This window comes from Rhinichthys klamathensis, unplaced genomic scaffold (assembly GCF_029890125.1).
Source record: "Rhinichthys klamathensis goyatoka isolate OS25496 unplaced genomic scaffold, OSU_Roscu_1.1 h1tg000181l_1, whole genome shotgun sequence".
Classification (NCBI taxonomy): Eukaryota; Metazoa; Chordata; class Actinopteri; order Cypriniformes; family Leuciscidae; genus Rhinichthys; species Rhinichthys klamathensis.
The window spans coordinates 2,101,354-2,119,614 of NW_026606709.1; the positions used below are offsets into that span (position 1 = coordinate 2,101,354).

General features: G+C 37.4%; 1 protein-coding gene across 2 annotated transcripts in view; it reads left to right on the forward strand.

Annotated features, from left to right (window-relative positions):
- The first annotated feature begins 3,111 nt into the window (after positions 1-3,111).
- Positions 3,112-18,261, forward strand: part of btbd11b (BTB (POZ) domain containing 11b) — a 66,943-nt gene continuing 51,793 nt past the window's right edge. The window contains exon 1 of one of the 2 annotated variants that reach the window (XM_056261252.1): positions 3,112-4,271. In XM_056261252.1, coding sequence (XP_056117227.1) covers positions 3,410-4,271 — 862 coding nt within the window. In that variant the 5' untranslated portion in view covers positions 3,112-3,409. The remainder of the gene's footprint in view (positions 4,272-18,261) is intronic. The other variant, XM_056261251.1, reaches the window with a different exon arrangement.

Genomic DNA, 18,261 nt, shown 5'->3' on the forward strand with positions numbered 1-18,261 from the left:
GGACGTAATTCACTTCAAGTGTATAAAATATAATGGCCACAATTTTTAAGGTAAACTAGCAATATAATAATTGTATAATTTAGTGGTGACTGGGGCTAGTTGACTGTGGCTAGATTTTGAGTCAAAAGTCCAATAACTCATATCTGTTTTTCTAGCAGTAATTTCAAACACCTTGTGCAAAACCCTTAAATCAAATGACAATATTGTCATATTTTTGTTGTAGATATGGGTAAACAACAAGTGAATACAATAAAACCACACTGGCATACATTGAGGCAACAACTACTTATTGTGAAAGCAGGACTAGTGTCAGTCATAAATGCCTGGTCAGGGTCAGTTGTAATGTTTTAAAAGTTGTGTTTTACAATTGTTTGTACTGTCTAAAGTTTGCTGCAAAGACTAATAGTCTGGCAGGTTCCTTTGTGTCTAACTAACCCCATAGAATGTAACTCATATGCCCTATTATTGGGCCATGTTGTCATAAAAGGTCGACATACAGTGTATCTTTTTCCTGTGCAACAACAGTGGAAATGTTTGATCACTTTGTTGTAGCTTAATATGTTGCAAAGAATTATCGTGTTTCAATCTGCTATTACTTTTCTTAACATCAGCAAAGCGCATTTGGTACAAATCTTGTATTTGGAGGCAATGAATGGCCTGGTTGAAAGATCTTTATATTGATCAGTGTGGGGAGAAAAAAACATTGCAATTCACAGTGGGAACTACTACATTGATCCAAGACATAATTAGTTTATTGATTAGGTTTGCACTTGCCTTTAGATACTGAGAACATTAACATACAATAAAATAAATGAGGCAGTTCATCTTTAAAAGTTCAAGCCTTTCTGCTATTACTGCTGATTTAAAATTACTGATTTTCATTTTAGTTGTTAATGCTGGCATTTAGACAGACCTAAATGTCAACCAGCTATATATAACATATATCTTTCATCCCTTATAAAACTATTGACATATTTCAAGTGAATGAGTTTAATTGTAATGCCACTGACACATGTCTGAGCTCAGTTTGTTAAGTGAATAAGACATGATGGTTTGGTTGAAGTTTTGTTGAACACTAGGTGGCAGTCTATCATAACAATATGCTAAATTCAAGTGCATATCTCAAGTGAAAGTTCATTAATCTGATACTCGTTAATTATCACATACAAATTAATTATCAGATTAAAAATAGAATTGTAATGAAACTATGAGGTTCAGTGTATTTGTTACTCTTGGCAAAACAGCTTTCAAACTGTTGTATCCCTTTTAGTCTCAGGTTTCTGAAGGGGTGTTGTCCGAAGAGGTCAGTGTTGAGTAAAATATGGTCCCCTCTTTATCAAAGCCAGGTTGAAAATACTTAAACGGTGAAGTGTATTTCAAGTCGAAAAGTGTTATGCATGCTTTCTTATGATACAGTTACTGATTCATGCTGTAATCTTCAGTCTTTACCATAAAAGTCTTGATGTCATTTTTTAACTAATTTTAATGTGTTTTTCTTGGTGCCAAATAGTTACTGCATTCGTCAAAGCTATTAGGAAAATAAGGAGTGCTTGATGCGCAAATTCTATCTTTAGTTTTACATTGAAAACATATGACCTTTACAGACTCTGGGAGTGAAGTTTACAAGCACCCTCCATTCAAGATGACTAATATATTATGCATTCTCTTTATTATTAATGAACAGGAATCTCGTTACTCTGAAAGGGAGAATGGGGAAGAGGACAGGTGTTCATTTGATCCCTTGCTTTTTTCCCTTTAAACATGCTGCCCTGCTTGGTCTACTGGATCGGAGCAGTTTCATGCATGCTGACTACTAGTTGTATAAAGTCTATCTATTTGTTTTGGCCACTTAAGACCACTATATCTAAAGCTCTGTTTCCACTCCAGAGACCAAGTACAGTTGATTTACTGATGTACAGTTTTTCTCAGTCGCTTTGGTTCATTTCTCGGATCAGAATTGAAATTCTCAAAACTACCTGTTCAATCTTCACATCATTGTGTCACTTGTGCACATCAAAAAAACAGTTTCTCATTTCTTTGAACACGTTGCATATGCTTTGGTACATCAATTGCTTATGTCATGTTGATCAAAATGTATTATAATGGGTCTCTGTTGAATAGTCTCACCCCCCACAACATTTAGGCATTAGTTCATAGCATAAGTCTTTACATGCAAAATGGTTGAACAAGTTGTCATAATATGCATGCAGTGTTCCCTAAGGAGATTGTCCACATGTTCACATTTCTACTTTTGTTTTTTTTTGTTTTTTGTCTTTGCAATACAGAAAGGAAAGAAAGCACTGCAGCACAATGACATGGTCTGTCAACAAATTAGAGTACAAACAGTAAAAGCGTAAATGTGAATCTTGTCCAGTCTCTTGCAATCAATCTCCCTCATACACTAAGGTGTAACCTACAAATACAAATATAAATACAATAATTGTCATCAAAACTTTATCCATACTTTACATCAGAACATCCCTCCAGAGTACACTGTTATATTGACAACATGACTAAGCAATTTGACTGTCTTATCCGTACACAATGACACAAGGATTTGTCATTGATGGCACTGACATGTTCATTGACACAGATATTTACTTTTGAGAGATGACCTAGGATTTTGAGTAAGAGACTGGCTTTTGCAGGTAATCCATGGTGTTTTGCTATTTGTACGAATTGTTTTGAGAAATGCACTTACTGTTTTGCCAATTTCGAGGACGATTTGAGAAATGTACCAAAGCGATTGAGAAAAACTGTAAATGAAATGCTTTGTCTGATCAGAGTCAAAATAGTTTTAAACGATATAGTTAAAGAGAATTGAAAGTTCTGGAAAAAGTGGATATTAATGAACAAGTCAATAGTAAATGTAGTTAATTGCCACTTTACATTTTAAAGGAAAAATCTATCTATCTATCTATCTATCTGTCTATCTGTCTGTCTTATCTGCAATGATATTTATATCACAACACAGGGAAATTCCTCAGAAATGATAATACTTTATGCAAGTGGGTATCAAAATGGCAGTTTCATTCTTATACTGTCTGACATCTCTCCATATTTTTAGAGAGGATCTCCAGATCAACAGAAGAACATCATGCAGTACCGTGCACATTCAAAAGCTACTGTACGCACCAATGGTCCCTTCAGCGTATTGGATGCAGTACTGTATGTGGCTCCTCCTCCAACTGACGCTTCACAGCCTTCAAACACACTGGTGTGTGCCATAATAACGCCACTGCTCCTTCAAAGTTGGGGGCGCATTTTCAACAGTGAACGCAACAATTTGAAAACTCCTCTGTGCCTTTCCAATAACAGTGGACAGAATAAAGCCGTCAAGCAGTGGCGTTTGTTTACAAAGGAACGTTTCCTTTTGCTTTCAACCTTGTGGACAATATGAAGTGCAGTTATGGCAACAAGGGGTAAATCCGTGAGGACCCTGGAGGATTTGACGCTGGATTCGGGTTACGGTGGAGCCGCGGACTCCTTCAGGTCATCCAGCTTGTCTCTGTGCTGCTCCGAGGCGCACATATCCTATGCGCATGGAGGGCACTGCTGGCATCTGACCGACTCCATGCGCAGTCGACACAACAGCCTAGACACCGTCAACACCGTCCTGGCCGAAGACGGCGAGACCCTGGAGTGTTCCGGACACTGTGCGAAACTTCCCGAGCTTGAGGATGTGCCCTGGAGCCTCGGGGAGGTGGAGAACGCGCTCAACAAGGAGGAAGAGTTGAGATTCGGGACCGTGTCCGCGGATCTGCTGGCGCGCCTCTCCGCTCTCGTGAGCCGCGCGTTGGTGAGGATCGCCAGGGAAGCGCAGCGGCTGAGTTTGCGCTACGGCAAGTGTACCAAATACGAAGTCCAAAGTGCCATCAAGATGATACTGTCATGGACCATCTCGGTCAATTGCATCGCCTCATCGCTCAGCGCGCTGTCCATGTACAACATGAGTACCGAGGATAAATTCAGCCGGGGGAAATCGGAGAGATGCGGCTTGGTCTTCTCCGTGGGGAAGTTCTTCAGGTGGATGGTGGACGGCAGGGTTGCGGTGCGCGTCCACGAGCATGCGGCTATATACCTGACCGCCTGTATGGAGAGCCTCTTCCGAGAAGTCTTCACCCGGGTGTTGAATAGTTCGGTGGTGGAGAAGGATAACGGAATCCCCAAATTTACATTGGAATCCTTTGAGCAGGCTCTGAGCAATGATGCGGAGTTGTACGGCCTCCTTTTGCCCTATCAGCATCTCACATGTGGGAAAAATGCCAATGGTAAGTTCTGCACTTCAAAAGCAGTTCAACAGTCTCACAAAATTAACAGATAGTTTTTCTTGTTTTATTCTGGGACAGGGTGAACACTTGTTTATGTTTTTCATGCCTCGCCTTCGTTTTAGATTTTAATTATTGTAATGTGGTGCTGGAACTGATGGAAAAATCTTAACTGGCTATGATGTTTATAATGTCAGTGACATTCATTTTTGGGCCCATTTGCCCAAAAAGGAAAAGAAGACTGACATAATATCTGTGTATTATAACGCAGCCTCGATGACTGTGTTTACGTGCACAAAGATATTACATTATTAATCAGAATTTGGTGGTCATACATTCTGGTTATGTAAGCATCATGTAAATACATTAACCTGATTGCCATTGCCAGGTTACGCCAATATTCAGGTTACGCCAATATTCACATTAAAGATAGTTATGAAATGTCAAGCTAATGAAAATGTGCATGTAAAATGGGCTATTTACATGCACAAAAATTGAATTAGCTCATTCCGTTTTATTGTTAAGGACATGAATGGGATTTAATGAGCTGATTGAGTTACTGTTAAAAATGACAAAAATGGAGCATAATAAATGGCAAGATCATAATTCAATTTCTTTTACGGATGCCAGAATATGGACCTTAATTGCAAAATAATTGTGCATGTAAACACGGTAATTATGATTTTTGGCCCTCAGAGATAAGGTATAACTTAATTTATCTGGGATGTTCTTTGATTTATGTGTGCTTGGACGTATTAGACATTAGACATAGTTTGGTTGTGTGTGCCTTGTGTTTAATTTAATGATGTGTTAGGGAGCGGTTCATTTCTAATACCAAGCTCAGCTGCATTTGCATGGGTAATCAGCTCACAGTACCATCTTGTTCTTCTTAATGTATCATTTGTACAGTTATGGTAATGGTGCATGTGCCATCCAGAATGTTTCCAGGCTGTAGTTTACATGCAGGATAACATAATCCAAGTGATTGACCCTGGAGCAAAGGGACTATTCAATGAATAACTTCCAATAATGCTTACGCAACAATGTGGATTTGACAGTATTGCAACACCAAAGAGAGCGATGATGTCATTGATTTAATACAGCTGCCTGGCAGAGGGGTTTTTCTATGTAGTCTATTGGTGTCCACACACATACTAACCTATACACATCACCATATATCAAGTAAAGTCTTTATGAATGACGAAACGAAGGAATCTCAGATTATGGACATAATGGACAGACGTCAGTATCCCATTACAGAGTGCTCTCACCTCTGTCGGAATGCCTCATTTTGCATAGATTGAGAGGTGAGCGTTTCAACAAACTAATTACAAGGAGATTACATCTCCTCCATGGTACATTCTTTCCTCAAGGGTGATTTCAAGGGGGGATGCCAGATAATAGCCCAGCCTTTGTTTTTCTCTGGAGAGCTGTTTTAATTGCACTAGGGGTTTATTTTGAGAAACACAATCCCCTTTTAAATTCTGTTAGAGTTAGAATAAGCATACATTTTAGACATGCAATTGTTACACAACCTCTTAATTTCCTTGAATATGCATAACTGCATTACATGCGTCCCGTAATGCAATCTGCAAGCTTCCTCCAGCCTGCCCTGCTGTGGTTTAGATGTGGAGGCAGTTGGTTCAGTTGCAGAGGTGGCCTGCTTTGAGTTACCAGGGCTGTTGTGTGCCTGTGTCTGTTCTGTGCCAAGCACTGAGGGGTATTTTAGTGTATGTTTGTGTGGGTGTGTGTGTGTGTTAATGGAGGCAGTGTTAGGGAGCCCAAGCATGACACGGCTCTTGTACCAGGCTGCCCCAGTACACAGCAGGTTCTTTACTGTCTGGAGCTTTGGGTGTCAGGGATTTCTTCTGCGGCGGGTTTGCTGGAGGCATTAGAACAATTAATGGTAATGTTGGAGAATGAAGTAACAGTGGAATCTTGGTTTCACAGATTAGTGTTTTAATACTTTAAACCCATTTTTATCTATCTGGAATCACTGAGAAATGGAAGGGCAACACAATCGTAGTTGGAATTCTAAAAGCTATCAATTGATTCTTAATTTTACTCAATTCAATTTGTCACATTCAAAATCCATTGATGTCTTGACTGATCTCTCAGACAAATGAGTTCTTGTCTCAGAAGAATGCAAGCAGTGCTGTGTTCATTTTTTCCCAGGATCTTCTGAAGGCTCTTGGCCATCAGATTCTCTGCCCACAGACTTTGCTGAAAATGTAGATGATAACATCACTACGAAATTTGCATTCTGCAGTGCAGCAATCCAGCAGAAAAGACAATACACATAAAAAGCAAAGGTAACAACACAGAGACACCTCCTGGGGTGAGATATCTGCCTAACGTGAGTCTATAGGGAACAATTTAACTCAAAGCAAGAGGAAGTGTAATGTGATCGACTTTTTGCATTCCAAAATTGCACAATGATGTATTTTAAAGTAAATAATAAGGTTGGGTGGTATGACCAATATCTTATCTCTCCGAATGACAAATTTTATGTCACAATACATATAATATGAAATAACAGTATTTATGTCATAAATATATGACACATAGAATTATGACAAAATAGTTTTTAATGGAAATTAAAGCCTCAGATGGTTTATATATTTGATTATTTTCTTAGTGTTGCATACTTGCATAGATAATGGGCACTATATTAATTACTGTATATGTTTATAGCAAATCATTAAAATTATAAATAGACAGTAATTGATATATTTTAATAACAACAACAATATAATAATGATCATTTTGTATTATTTTTAATATTATTTTATAACCCTACATTTTTTTTATATATTATTTAATGATACAATTTGCATTATATATGGATAACGTCACTACATTATAATCAAGTTTAAGACTAATTAATATTATAAGAAGACAGTGGACAGTATATTTTATAATAATATTTATTTTAATAATAATAAGAAGAAGATGAAAGTGACTCATTCACATGATTTTTTTACTCGACACTTGTTCTATCCTGCCAGTTAAACTTTTGTGTTTATGACAATAGATACATTAGAGAGTGAAAAGTACAGACGATGATCTTCTGTAGGCATGTGATGTAGCATGTATGAGAGCGAAGCCCAATCGCACAGATGGCTCTCAGCATGACTGATGTGGCAGGTCCTGAGAGAGGAACACTTCTCTATTCATCAAAATTTACTGAGCTATGAAACATAATGAGCTGAGCATTACACACTGTGTTTCTCACTCGAGCACAAGTATGTGCAGATTCACCCACACATGCACACATTCCAGCTCTTGTAAATAAACAGACACACATATGGATGCGTGGCAGGAGTGAGGGCACCCACATTCACACAAACACACATACACACACTCATAGACAACATACTGGGTTAATAACGTGACACTCATTTTTTTATGTAGATCTATTCATTTATTTAAATTAAATAATTTATTATTTTCTGATGTTTTAATTTTATTTTTTATAAAAAAAACTGAAGTTATACAGACCATGATTGATGATTCCAAGATGTTTTGATCAAGTTCTGAATTTTTTATGGGGCAAAAATGTCAAGGTCTTATAACCGTGCCTGAGATTGTTAAAAAAATTCATTAAATGTTTGAAATTCTAGGGCGAAAATATAGTTTGGCATTATCTGGTTTTTAAATTATTTCTTAAAAAGAATAAGAATTAGTGAAGTAATTAAAAAAAATAATCAAATGGAGTAACGAGAAGCTGTGTTCTTGTCGTAACAAAAAAAAAAAATGATAGTCAAGGTCAGCATGTCAATAATAATAATAAATATGTATATAAAAAAAACTTAATAACTTGCAGATAGTGCTCTGGCAATGTATTTGAGTATAGGCACATACCCTAAACATCTTTTCTATATTTCCCTACTGACTAGAATGAGATTACAAGCAGTCCTCACAGCAAAGAGTCATGATAGACAAAGGCGCCCAAGACCAAAGGAAAGACCAGATCTTTATCAATGTAATGCCTAGACTGAAGTTTACAATTCAACATTACAACATTCCGAGGGAAAAAGACATTGATGCATTTGTGGTGACTGCTATCAGCTTGCTCTTGGCAGTAGTCAGTAATGGCAAAAATCAGTTTGTAGCGCAACATAATGAACACATTCACACAAGCCCAAGGTCAGACAGAGGTCAGACAGCCTCCTTCAATAGCAATCGATACCACTAAGGGTTTCAGCTTACTAGATTGTCACTATGTTCAATAGTTATTACAAGCTTCTGTTGCTATATCCACTTGGTATTCCTATCATATACTAAAGGAATGTTCCGGGTACCATTCAAGTTAAGCTCTATTGATTGCATATGTCATGCTTATCACAGGCATTGACTCGTCATTCGTTTGCTGAAAACAAACAAAAAAACTTGTTTGCATTTTACTTACAATGGCAGTCTATAAGGGCATTCTAGATGGTTTAAAAAAAAAAAGCTTTATGTATTGTTTTTGCTTATATTAAAGGGATAGTCCACCCAAAAATTAAAATTCTGTCATCATTTACTCGCCCTCATGTTGGTCCATTTTTTTTGTTCTGCTGAACACAAAAGAAGATACTTTGAAGAATGTTGATAGCCAAACAATTTCGGTTACCTTACTGTACCATATATGTTGAAATATTGTAACACCATACATACACTCACCTAAAGGATTATTAGGAACACCTGTTCAATTTCTCATTAATGCAATTATCTAATCAACCAATCACAAGGCAGTTGCTTCAATGCATTTAGGGGTGTGGTCCTGGTCAAGACAATCTCCTGAATTCCAAACTGAATGTCAGAATGGGAAAGAAAGGTGATTTAAGCAATTTTGAGCGTGGCATGGTTGTTGGTGCCAGACGGGCCGGTCTGAGTATTTCACAATCTGCTCAGTTACTGGGATTTTCACGCACAACCATTTCTAGGGTTTACAAAGAATGGTGTGAAAAGGGAAAAACATCCAGTATGCGGCAGTCCTGTCGGCGAAAATGCCTTGTTGATGCTAGAGGTCAGAGGAGAATGGGCCGACTGATTCAAGCTGATAGAAGAGCAACTTTGACTGAAATAACCACTTGTTACAACCGAGGTATGCAGCAAAGCATTTGTGAAGCCACAACACGCACAACCTTGAGGCGGATGGGCTACAACAGCAGAAGACCCCACCGGGTACCACTCATCTCCACTACAAATAGGAAAAAGAGGCTACAATTTGCAAGAGCTCACCAAAATTGGACAGTTGAAGACTGGAAAAATGTTGCCTGGTCTGATGAGTCTCGATTTTTCTTGAGACATTCAGATGGTAGAGTCAGAATTTGGCGTAAACAGAATGAGAACATGGATCCATCATCCCTTGTTACCACTGTGCAGGCTGGTGGTGGTGGTGTAATGGTGTGGGGGATGTTTTCTTGGCACACTTTAGGCCCCTTAGTGCCAATTGGGCATCGTTTAAATGCCACGGCCTACCTGAGCATTGTTTCTGACCATGTCCACCCCTTTATGGCCACCATGTACCCATCCTGTGATGGCTACTTCCAGCAGGATAATGCACCATGTCACAAAGCTCGAATCATTTCAAATTTTGGTTTCTTGAACATGACAATGAGTTCACTGTACTAAAATGGCCCCCACAGTCACCAGATCTCAACCCAATAGAGCATCTTTGGGATTTGGTGGAACAGGAGCTTCGTGCCCTGGATGTGCATCCCACAAATCTCCATCAACTGCAAGATGCTATCCTATCAATATGGGCCAACATTTCTAAAGAATGCTTTCAGCACCTTGTTGAATCAATGCCACGTAGAATTAAGGCAGTTCTGAAGGCGAAAGGGGGTCAAACACAGTATTAGTATGGTGTTCCTAATAATCCTTTAGGTGAGTGTATATATACTGTCTCACCTGAAACATTGTCACTGTATTTTTATGGTGAATTTCTTTTAACCGCATCCTTTTTTTGACAGTAAATTGAACAGTTTTTTTTTTACTGTTTTGAGTTTGTATTAAAGTAGCCACATGTAGCCTACTTTTTTTAATCTCAAATACCTAATTTAATACTTTAAAACATATCTGTGTTTGTCCCCAAAAGATATGTTCTCAATTTTTAATCAAAAGAGCTCCTTACCAAAGGTAATACTGAATTTTGAATACTCTGTGACATCCAACACCCACAACAAGACAACACATTCAGTTAAGCTTTATTGCGGTAGACCTGTACCTACCCTTACTTGTTTGATTTGTCTCTACTTATCTAGAAGATGACATTGCTGCTCACATCCTGTGGAGATTTATTTTCTGTTATTCTGATATTCTATTCTGTGAATAGATTGGTGATCCTATAAAAGAGAAAGACAAAAGAATGAAAGAGATAGAGAGAAAAAGAAAGCCACAAACAGTGAATGTAGTGGTGCTCAGATGAAGAGGTACTGCAGGCAGCCAGCACACAAAAGGCTGATGTAATTCAGAGCTTTTTTAGAGTGGAAGGATTCATAAAAAACACCTTTTCATGTCAGACTATGGTGTGCGTTTTGTCTGTGTGCATGTATGTGTGCATGTTCATGAAAGATTTGTGTGTGGGAAACCACCACATGTGCAAGATTGCATTTATAAATGTGCACACCAAATCAAAACATCAGAAACCATAGTTCATATTAAGGTGTACAGGGTTCTTTTACTTTAGACTTGGAAAAGCAAAAGTCTGTCATCCTGTGTGACCGATTGCTACAGCTTCATCCTGTGTAGTTGGCATATGGTTTATATTATTTCAAGGTATGTGTGTGTGTATGTATTTTTTTTCTGCTTTCATGACATTTTTATTACAAACACATGCTCCTTCCAGAATAAGACATTTCATGTAACAAAGGGGCCACTGCAAACACGATAAGGAGTCCCATGTATCATCATGGGTCACTTTCTGGAGAGGACGGACACAGATGCGTTCAATTAACGGCGCAAATAGCCTCAATTTATACCGCAGAAAATTACATTTAGAAAGAGTCTACTTCTTCTTTTTTTTGATTGACATAAACAAGAGAAATCAGTGTGCAATCACTGAAGTTGGTCTGTAGTACTTGATTCTGTTTTCCATTAATGTGGCTACTTATTAAAGGACTGCTTTGCTGCTTAATGATATTAGACATAGGTTGAGACATTTATGAAATATAGCAAAGCTTTAAAAAGCTGAAAGCATTCTGACCAAATTTGGGTTTAGTATCTCAAGCCCTCTTGCTCATTTGCACATCAGTTCAAAATGATTTTACATTCACATTTATTCATTTTGCAAATGCTTTTATCCAAAGCGACTTCTACTCATAATTTTAAATCTGATGGAATGGAACCAAATTTCCACCCAGATTTTAAACATACCAATTTTTTAACAAATAGTTTTTATTAGATGTTCTACAAATTTTGGTCCTGTGGAGTAAACCAGGGGTTGCCAATTCCAGTCCTCGCGCCTCCCCGATCTGCACAGTTTTTATGCCTCTATTATATGAAACACCTGATTCAGAACATCAGCTCATTAGAAGAGAGCTCCATGAACTCGGGTGCGTGCCAACTGACAGGGTCCCTACGCAGTGTTCACTGCGCCCTACTCCCTGAGCACGGACTATCTGTTGAAGTTCACTTCACTTGACAGCATCAGAGACTGACAAGGAATAGAAGAAATTGTTGAATATAGTCGTTATTTTAATTTTTTGAGCACAAAAAGTATTCTCGTCGCTTCATAGCATTAAGGTTGCATCCGCGAAGCTAGAATTGGGAGTAAACCAACGTTCCATTGAAGACCAGCATTTTAGAATTGGCCATTTTATTGTACTGCTGTATTTTTCCAATACTTTAGTCTGTTCAGATCAAGGTTACCTAAAGATCTGTATTTGTGCATATTGGTCGTTCTTTTTTTGTACTTTGTGTTTATCCATTTGTGTGTGTGAATCTTAGCCATTGGGAAAGTTTTGTAACTGAGTCATTAGAATATTCATACTTTATGCCCCAGTCATGGAATCCTGGCTGGCCTGGTGTCTGTGATTAAGATGATGAATGACAGAGGGTGTGGTTTATGCAAACAAAGAATTACGGTAAGTTATGACTAAAATACTGTGACACGGTGTTTGAAATTTCAAACACATCTGGATCACAGCATAAGTTTATTGTGAGGTGTTTGGACATAGAAAGGACTTTTTGTGACCTTTGACCTTTTCAAAATGACATCCAGTAGAGGTGGTCAATCTGGTCAGATATCTAAAAATCAATCTCTACATTACCGTTTAAATGTTTGGGGTCAGTAAGACGTTTTATAGAAATTAATACTTTTATTCAGAAAGGACACATTGATTAAATTGATCAAAATTGACAGTAAAGACATGTATAATGTTACAAAAGAGTTCTTTTGAACTTTCTATTAATCAAAGAATCCTAAAAAACAATATTTTTAACCGATCATAATATTAAATGTTTCGTGAGCACCAAATAAGCATATTAGAATTTCTGAATATACCGTTCAAAAGTTTGGGGTCGGTACGATTTTAAATACTTTTAAAAGAATTCTCTTCTGCTAACCATGGCTGCGCTTATTTGATTAAAAATACAACAAAAATTAGTTACAGTATTAAATATTATTCCAGTGTAAATCAGCTGTTTTCTGTGTGAATATATAGTAAAGTGTAATTTATTCCTGTGATCAAAGCTTAATTTTCAGCATCACCAGTGTCAGTGTCTTCAGTGTCAAATGATCCTTCACAAATCAGTATAATATGAGGATTTGATGCTCAAGAAACATTTATTATTACTATCAATGTTGAAACAGTTGTTGGTCTGTCAGTTGTACAGTTTTTTTTTTTTTTTTTTGGATTCTTTGATGAATAGGAAGTTCAAAAGACTTTTGTAACATTATAAATGTCTTTACTGTCACTTTCGATCAAATTAATTATTCCTTGATAAATAAAAGTATTGATTTCTTTCCTCCAAAAAATAAAAATAAAATTCTCACTGACCCCAAACTTTTGAACGGTAGTGTATATTGTATATATATTAAAATATGCATGGCGTTTTAAAATTTTATATCACCAACAAAATTATTTTGAATTTATCTTGCTTGAATATTCAAAATATTGGCCAGCAATAATAACCATTTAAAAACATGTTTTTAAATGGTATCTTGTTGAATGTTTGTTATATCACATGCTTAACTGTCATGTCCCATCCTGTCATCTGCCTTTAGTAACTTATTAGTCTGCTCTCTTTCTGTTTCATCAAAAGTTCCCCCTTTTTAGAATTTTCCTCTTGTAGTTCTCTTTAAGGAAGTCCCCCTAAGCTGTTATAAACATTTTCAGAGAAGTTTGCGTAATTTTACTGGTTTCAGGTGACTTGTCTTTGATGTAATTAAGGGAAGTGGTCCACAAGCAGATGGATCATGTTGTGACCATTAATCACATGCACATGGGCATCATGCCTGAACACTAATGATGATAACCAGTTGTTTGAAAGTATGACTGATGGTTTTCATTTCTTCAGTTATGTAATACTTGATATATAGTCTCAGCTTTAGGTGTCTCACTCTCTGAATTTAGTTTACAATGCCGCCTTGAGAAAGTACCTAACAAGGGCGCACACAAAATAAAAGTACTACATGCCCAGGCATGTTAACAAATGAGCACTATGTAGCACGTTTGCTAATATACGGCATCAGAGATGCAAAAACTTTTGTAAATTCTGACCCGCATGCTGTGGTCTTATCTTTTACACTGTCTGCTGGGCCACCGGAACACAATTAATTACTGTTTACACACAGCCTTAGGTGTTTCATTGCAAAATGAAGTGCTATGGATCATGCTGACTAGGCTAATTCACTGCACATCTGAGATTAGCCCTTATCTCCACATCAAAATACTGGCCTGATGTGGTTATAGCTGCAATTTTTCAAAAAAGGTATCAACTGAGTCGCAAGTTACTCACTCTATCCTTGCCATCTAAAGCTATAAAGCTATAAATATGTTTCTACTCCAGTATATCCAGAAAAAAAAACTAGCCTGCCATTTTCTATTTGTCTTGAGAAAGTATGCTCCCAGTTGTGTCTTGTGCATTTTCTTTAGGAAGTGGGTTGTAAGCGCCTGCATCACATAAGAAAGAAGTAATCTTCCCGTGTGTCTGCCTGACCAACCAAAAGCCTTGTGGTGAACGGTCAGAGTTCCCAGCGTAAAAACGTTTCCATCCAATTTAGTCCATTCACTCTCACAGCCGAGGCCGAAAGTAGGGCAGCCAATGGCTAAACGCTGAGCTGCCTGAGTAAGCCTTTATGCGAATGGAATGATAGGGCGGAAGCTGGCAGTCGTTTCGACCTGGAAAGCATAGTGACGTATAGTCTAATCACACATACGCACTGAAAATCCACTCACCGTAGCTTCACATGCACCAGACCGCATTCTTTAATAGCGCTGTCAAAAAGAGTGACCATCTGGAAAACAAAGTATTGGATGGAGTATGTCATAAAATGTTGAACTTTTCCTCTCTGCATCAGCTCAGGAGCGCACTACCAAGCTTTGCTCGACTTTTAAGAAGTTATATGATGAAGAAATTCGTCATCTTCTGAAATAAAATAATTTGATGTGCTACGAATTACGAAAACATACCGCGGCTTTCAAAACTTGAAACTTTGTTTCAGCACGGATTGTCATTTTAAACTGTCAAAATGTAATCGTGACTTGGCGAATGAACTGTTTTTGAAGGATGGAGCTGTTAGAAACTGTATTGGAGCTGACAGAAAACCCAAAGTTATTTTACTGATTTTATGTCAAAACAAAAGGGGGTTCACATTAAAGTCTTAAAGGCACAGCAGCATACAAATGAAATAAAAATGACTGTTGTCTTTTACTTCATAAGTTCATGAGGTTATGAGAAATGATTAAGATTATTTATCAAAATGTGTAATTTTGCTCCACAGTAGAAATAATGTTGTACAAATTTGGAACAACATGAGGTAATGAGTAAATGATCACTATTTAGACGTAAGTGTTTTGAAAACATCCATATAAAACCATCATTTACAGATAAAGCATTATGAAATCGTTTACTTAAGATTTTTCGAGCTGCTGCCAGATCCAAAACAGCTGACTAATTCATCTTTCAACAAAAGTTTCTGTGCTAACTCTCCATTACACTGGGCAGTCAAATTCTCTGTACAAACATATAATCCTCCTAAGCGATCCCTAAGCGGTTTTAAAAATAAACCATCCACTTGTTGACACTGGTATCCTTCTGAAGTCTCTACAGAAATAAACAAATTAGCTGGTTAAAGGTGCATTGCGGAACTTTTCATGTTAAAAATACCCGTTTTTCTAACCCATACATGCTTAAACAATTGCCTGATGGGCTGAATGAGCCCTTCTCTGATCACTGCGATTGCCTCTATAATCCTGTACAGTAAAATAAATAAGAGGGATTCGGGGCGGAATTTGAGACTGGGCGTGACGTCATGCGCGTTCACGCTCACCTGGCTATGTCTGGCAGGTTTGTGTATTCGCCGCCATTCTCCGTATCAGCGAAGACAACTCGAGCGACAAAACTTTAGTCAACTTTCGACAAAAGTAGAAGATGGATTCTAAGAGACCGGCTTGTAGTTCATTCCAAACCCCAACGCAAACTCCACGTAATACAAAGAAGAGAAAATTTTTGTCTAGAGCCACCAAAAGGGCCAAATTGGAGTCAGACAGGCGTCGGAATAAGACGAGAGTCAACATCGGGAAGGCTTTCAACAAATGGAGAGATCTCCGGTCTGTTCTAGGGCTCAAACGGGATCCTCAGTTGGCTTTTACAAAGTAATAACTTATATTGTTCATGAACATGTTTCCATAATAATACAATCATAAGTGGATACAGTAAACACATAAAACAGTTCAACATGGAGATAGATGGAAACAAAAACCAAAGTTTTCTACTCCCCCCGTTTTCCCCTCACACATAAGTGTGTAATTTACTCAAATGCCTTTCCTTTCATATATTTAAAATGACTTGCAGATTTATAACTTTATTACCTCTGAAGACATTATGACTGTAAACAAAAGATTTGTGCGGCTGATGCTCCTTTGGTTATGAACAGCTCGTGCAAGCGTGCGTATGCGTGTGGTCCATGAGCGTGCACACATCGCAGTTTCGCTTGTCGCCAGAGGGGGCATAGACTGCAAAAAACTCCGAGACTTGCGCAGTGCACCTTTAAACAGGACGCATCGAAGATAATGTTCCTTTACCCTTCTATTTACTCCTCCATTTGTCCTATTGTTGACAGACTCAAGTGCGTGGAGTAAAGTGAAGGGCATCTGTTTACTGTATCCAGTGTAGACAGCATCAGATATTATAATGGGTTTATTTGCTTTTGACGCGACACTCGCAACCAGTGTAGGGAAGTGTCAGCCGTTAAGCGACTGAATGGCATGTGGGCGGGGCCTATGGTTAGATGATGTAAAACTATTCGTCGATGTCTTGCTCTGGAGGCAGCCATATGCAAATGCTTTTGCCCGTGTGATGTCACAAGTCCCCCATTATCCAAACGAGTCGTTTTTGGAGCTTGATTAAATAAATGGTGTTTAGAAGACTTTTTAAGCTATGAAACTTGTAAGATGTGTTAATGGTATGAAGACCTCTTATTTGTCAAAGATCAGGGAAAATTTGATTTCTCATGTCATGACCCCTTTAAAGTTTTGCCTGAACTCTTGTTTTAATTCCACAGGTCAGATAGGGTGTACAATGGTCAGACAAGCTCAGGAATTATGTTTTAATATTTTAAGAGTGTTAATAATAAGGAAATTAAAGAGCAGTTTTGGTTCATTGTAGAGGGTTGAAGCATCTTATCAGTGACTCATATACAACACTATCCTCCCACTCTAACAGGCATTCAGAGGTGACAAACGTGCTGATTTCGGTTTCTCTATTTCTCAAGAGAAGTTAGACTTCGTTACAATCCATGGCAAAAGATAATTCCATGGTTGCGCAAGATCTGTCAATCTTTTCCTATTGTTTTAAACCACATCTGCCAAAAAAATAGGACATCAGATGATTGACTGATTCTGCACTGATTCACTGATCTCAAAATATCTTAGATTGAAACTAAAAAAAATAATTTTAAAGGAAGATTTGACTCATTTAGAAATCAACTTGTGTTTATCATATGACCTATATTTGATGAAACCATTTAAAGGAAATTTCTTTAAAAGAAGAAGTAAAGGTTTATTTTGAAGAATATATAGGAACATTGTGGTTTAGGATCAAGGTCTTATGTCTTGTCAGAATAAAAACTGCAGTACATTCAGTAGATAGTGAGATGCTTGTCTTTGTTGTTTCTGTCAGCAGTCCATATTTAAGCAATATGTTTCAAGGGATCATGACAGAACTGGTTCATATTTAACAAATATTGGTTTTCGGATATCATATGTGGCACAAAAATATTTAGATTGTCCAAACCTGAGGTGATTCAAGGATGCATCACTGTCATTTAAAATCACTAGCTGGATCAAATGGATTCTAATGAGAAATAATCCATATCCGATGATTGAATGTTCCATGACTTTGCAGCATAATTGGCCTCTTCATCCAAAACACAAACCAGTGTCTGTATTAATATCAGATCAGTTTTGAAATTGATGAATGTGAATCTTACCACAGTCGATTTTGATGGATAACAAGTTATACTGCAACATAATGCGCAAAGCATACATAAGAAAACAATACATACACTACCGTTCATAAGTATGGGGTTAGTACTTAAAAAAAAAGAGAAATTAATGATTTTATTCAGCAAGGATGCATTAAATTGATACAAAGTGACAGTAAAGGCTTTTACATTGTTACAAAATATTTCTATTTCAAAATAAATGCTGTTCTATAAAAATTGTATCACGGTTTCTGCAAAAAAAATATGAATCTACACAACTGTTTTAACATTGATAATAATAAGAAATGTTTCTTGTGCACCAAATCAGCATTAGAACAATTTCTGAACTTCTAAAGG